The following is a 5,059-nucleotide window of genomic DNA, read 5'->3' on the forward strand; positions in this document are numbered from 1 at the left end:
AGCCTTTCCCTACTCGTTCTATCATGACTGTTTTGATCATTTCACATCCTCACTTATATTTTCCTTTCGCCTTTTCAGCACATGCTGCTCCCAGTATATTCAGTCTATCCCTATAACAGTTGTCTCCCAGCACTATCATTATGTTCATCCACACTCAATATTCACTCTGGCCTAAAGAATGTTTTGTACAATTTCATCATAACTACTTATGCTTGTACCGTATGACTCTGTTTATTAAACAGCTTTATCTACCTGCAATCGCATGCTGAGAGGCTTTTGTTTCTGAACTTAGGGGTATCTGTTTCTTCAAATCCTTCAAGGATCTGGAACACTGCTATGAGATCTGGGTGGTGCAGTGGTTAGTTGGATTTGATTCTACCCTCAGGTGACTGTTTGTGGAGGGTTTGCACATCCTATCCCCAGGTTTGTGTGGGTTTCCTCTAGCTGCTCTGATTTCCTCATCCAAAAATCTGCAGGTTAGGTGGATTAGCCATAGGAAATGCAAGGTTACAGGGACATTGTTTGGAGGGTAGATGCAGCCTGGATGGAATGGCCTCTTACCACACTGTAGGGATTCAATGATATCCTTCCACAGTGGGAAAAGCCCAAATGTTAACTACATCTTCCCTGATGATGTGGAAAGCGAATTTGGAGCCTTCTGATTTTTCTCTGTCCTTCCATGAATATCTCCTTTTTGACTGAGTGACCAGGGTCGAACATTATCTTCCAGGTGTTTACTGATCAAGGCATCCACTCTCATGTCCAGCCTACTTACAGATTATAGTTCATCATTACCACGGCTTTGTGTTTGATGCTGTTTGGACATTTTGAGGCAAGTCTGTGCAGACTGCTATCAAGTGCTGACACTGCTTGTTATCCTGATAAAATGTTTAAATGTTCTTTTCCTCCTCTCCCCTCCCGTCAGATGTTCTGCCCTCCGGTCAGTCAGCGGTCAGCGTGGCCTGGACACCTTCAGATCATCGAGGACTCTCAGCCCCACTCCTGCCCTGTCGCAGTCTCCCAGCTTCCTTGGCTGCCCACACAGAGTTCCACCAGCAGTCCGAACGGCTGGGTTCAAGGAAACAGCGCAACCATTCCTCACCCGCCCCTGAAGAAACGGGCAGCGAGTGCGGGCAGTAAGCGGGTGACCAGCGCACCCCCCATTGGCACCAGCAGCAGCAGCAGCCCGCCCACTCTCAGACGAGGTATAAGCACTCATTGAAAATGGGCTCTGTAACCAATGCCGTCATCAAGGTGGCATGGTGGTTTAGTGGTTAGCAGTGATACTCACAGCACCAGGGACCCGGGTTCGATTCCAGCCTCAGGTGACTCATTTAAAAGGCATTTGGGTGGATATAAGAATAGGAAGGTTTTAGAGGGATATGGTCAAGTTCAGTCAAATGGGACTAGATAATTAAGAATAATCCACGAGTTGGATCAAAGGGTCTGTTTCCATGCTGTATGACTCTATGACTGTCTGTGTGTAGTCAAGATTAGAGTAGTGCTGGAAAAGCACAGGATTCCTGATGAAGGACTTTGGCCCAAAACATTGATTTTCCTGCTCCTTGGATGCTGCCTGACCTGCTGTGCTTTTCCAGCACTCCACTGATCTAGCCCCTAATCTCCAGCATCTGCAGTACCCACTTTCTCCCCCTCAACTGGCTAGTTAGCACGTTCTTCCTGTTTTTGCGTGGGTTTTCTCTGGGTGCTCCGGTTTCCTCCCACAGTCCAAAGATGTGCAGGTCAGGTGGATTGGCTATGACAGGGATGGGGTTGGTGGGAAGCTCTATGGTGGATTGGTGTGGACTCAATGGGCCGAATGGCCTGCTTCCACACTGTAGGGCTTCCATGATCTCACATCGCCACCAACTGGTTCAGATGGGCACTGCTCCCCCACCCTGTGGGGGCTGCAGTATATACACAGAGTTCAGGACTTGCTCCATGTCTGACTTCCAGCTGTCCAAAAGGAATCTTCCAAAATGAAGTTACCAGAAGCCCAGTAAGGCAGCATCTGTTGTAGGGTGAGCTTTATGGAGTGGAGGTTCAGCTACTGTATAACTGAGTCTCTGGGCTGCTCCAGAACTACCTGTGTTTGACTCCAAAAGGGCTACAAGACACCTACTTACAGCAGGGGCTGGAATTCTGAAACTAAACCAGGAATGGCTAGAAATGCTCAGCAGCTCAGGCATCATCCGGGCAGAAAAAAAAGGCATGCGAAAGTGTGGCCTGCAGATGCTGGAGTTCAGAGTCGAGAGTGTGGTGCTGGGAAAGCACAGCAGGTCAGGCAGCATCCGAGGAGCAGGAGGGTCGACATTTCGGGCAGAGCCTTTCATCAGGAATGAGGCTGGGAGCCTCGCGGGTGGAGAGATAAATGGGAGGGGGTGGGGCTGGGATCTGATAGGTGGATGGAGTTGGGGGGGTAATGGTGATAGGTCAGAGAAGAGGGAGGGGAGAAAGAAGATTTAATGTTTCTAGTCTGTGATCTTATAACCTGGAAATCAGGTGAAAAACCAGTAATACCTGGAAATAGATGTACTGCTAATTCGGGAGCTCCATTTGGCATTATAGAAGAGGAATTGGACCAGCATGCAACATTTGCGAGTTTCACTGGATTTTCCTTTAGGAATAGAGTCCTTTCATTTATGCCATTGACCTGAATGATGCCAGAAGGAGCAATGCAGAACGTGAGGAGTAGTGCACCTTGCTTTAAAACAGCTGCATATGCACAGGGCGCCCAACTGTGTTCTTTCTGGTGTTGGGGGACCAGTACAATAAAGGGAACCCATTCACCATCATCCCTTGGGAGTCCTGGGGGCACCTTCTCCCTCAGCACTGTCTCCTCAGCCCAGTTCATGGTTAGTCAGCAGCAATTGGACTCTGCACACTGCAGCTGCTGTACAAAGAATACTTTTCTCCATGGGCTCAGATTCAGCAAGGATAAATTCAGTTTGAGGTACTGTTTGATTCATTGTGAATTCTACCCACCTTCTACCCTTTTCCCAACCTCAGCTTGTAAAACCAACCAAAGGGTCACCCGTCTCCCAACTAGCTGTGGGATCTTGCTGTGCTGGTTGTGCCCACACTACGGCTGTCTGTCCCGCTGAATTAAAATAACTTTGTGAAACATTCTGAGAGGTTTTAACCCACATGGTCGGAGTGAGATGTGAGAATGCAAGTGTAGTCTGTTCAGATATAACGCGATAATTCCTTTCCTTTGCGATCCCGTGTTGTAAGAAAATTGACTAATTGCAGCATCATTTAAACCAATGGGACTGGAATCACATTACAGCCAGTGCAGGGAAGGAAAGTTCACACTTTACAAATAACAGTCGAAATTCTTCACTTGCCTTATAGCCAATTCACATCGAAGAAACATGCAGAACCGACTTGTAGAATATTTTGAAAACCAGCCCCATGTGTGAATAAAGAAAGCAAGTATTCTGATCAAAAACAAGGACGTCACAGTGTAGAGTGACGTTCAGCCCATCTTGCTGTGGTAGCTCCTCAACTGGACTACCTCAGCCACTGAGCTTTGCTTTATCACATAATCTCTACTTGTATACTGCAGTGTTCACTGCAGGCTGCAATGAGATGGATTTTCTACCCCAAAGAGATGTGGCAGTACAATCGTTGAGCATATTCCAAGAGAGAAGTTGATAAATTTCCTTATGCAGGTAAGTGGGGTTGAGGCTATTAATCTAAATGAGTGTTGGAGCTGCCTTGAAGGGTAGAATGGTTGACTCCTGTTCCTATCAATGACCATCTGTTTTAGTGACATGAGTTGACAGAGAAATGTTACCTAAGATAAGAGAACTTTATGTTCATCATTAACACTGCCCTGAGCAAACACAAAGCCTTAATCTAACAGTTTACCCTCAGGACAGTACCTCATAGTGAGTAGCACTCCCTCAGTACTGCCCTGGAAGGTCACCCTTGATTATAAATTCTGGAATCAAGCTTGATATCAAAGACAAACTTTGTTACTGTTATGTCAATCAATAAAGGTATTGCATTCCCCCTCTTGAACTGAATGCCCCTCTCCTCTAACACTGGCTTTCTAAACATCCTTGTACTTTATACTTTTTGTACACTGATCCCTTCTGATCCTGCAACATTGCCAATCCAACTTTACCCTCCATCACTGACAGCTCCTTGTCAGGCTTGATGTCACTGGAAATATCTCCCCGCCACTTGCCCACCTCCCTGCCTCCGTTAACAATTCTTCTCAAAAGCCTCCTGCGCAACCTCATCACAACTTCTCTATTCTCCTCCCCTTCTCCCATACTGTCCACATTTTGCTCTTCATTACGAAGCAACGTGAGATATCTGTGCAAGTAGGGAGCACGGACGTGGTGCTGCTATTGGTGGTGGCGACGTGAACAATAATTTGCCTTCTCGTTAACAGGAGCCTGGACTAATACCCCGGGTCGATCTGTGGGAAATGGGGTCCCTTTTTGCAACTCTCAGAACCAGGAAATGCTCTTGCAAGAGAAGGTGAGGGAACTATGCAATTCCTGCCCCAAACCCCAACTCAGTCCTAAACTTTGCTCATCACTACTGCTGCTGGTAGCTCCTCCTGCTGGCAGAGGTCTGCTATAACAGCATTCCCCACTCACACATCCACTGTGCCTCACCCTACAGTTGTTCTGTGACATCCATCATCAAACAACATCTAGACTGACCCCTCTTTCAGCTGCCGTCCACCTTGCCCTCTGAAAGAGCTTTGAGCAATTGGATATAACACTGAGTCATTGATTAATTTTGTTCCTTTTCTGTGAAAATTTTACGCTCCCTATGTTTCTCTCTGTTCCAGTTTGTGTTTTCACTTGTTTTGTTTTTGAGGTGTGAGCTTGTGAAAGGTTCTATATAAGTTCTAAAAACGTTACAACGCCATCCCATTCTCCCAATTCCTTCGTCTCCGCCGCATCTGCTCCCAGGAGGACCAGTTCCAAAAACGTACAATCCAGATGGCCTCCTTCTTCAAAGACCGCAATTTCACCCCCGACGTGGTCGACGATGCCCTCCACCGCATCTCTTCCACTTCCCGCTCCTCCGCCCT

The 5,059-nt window shown here is 47.0% G+C and overlaps 1 protein-coding gene across 1 annotated transcript in view; it reads left to right on the forward strand.

The window, feature by feature from the left end:
• The first annotated feature begins 925 nt into the window (after nucleotides 1–925).
• LOC122540097 (forkhead-associated domain-containing protein 1-like) overlaps nucleotides 926–5,059 on the forward strand; it is a 140,028-nt gene continuing 135,894 nt past the window's right edge. The window contains exons 1-2 of the mRNA XM_043675407.1: nucleotides 926–1,205; nucleotides 4,406–4,494. Of these exons, the coding sequence (XP_043531342.1) occupies nucleotides 926–1,205; nucleotides 4,406–4,494 (369 nt within the window). The remainder of the gene's footprint in view (nucleotides 1,206–4,405; nucleotides 4,495–5,059) is intronic.

This window comes from Chiloscyllium plagiosum, chromosome 34, assembly GCF_004010195.1.
Source record: "Chiloscyllium plagiosum isolate BGI_BamShark_2017 chromosome 34, ASM401019v2, whole genome shotgun sequence".
In the NCBI taxonomy this organism is placed as follows: domain Eukaryota; kingdom Metazoa; phylum Chordata; class Chondrichthyes; order Orectolobiformes; family Hemiscylliidae; genus Chiloscyllium; species Chiloscyllium plagiosum.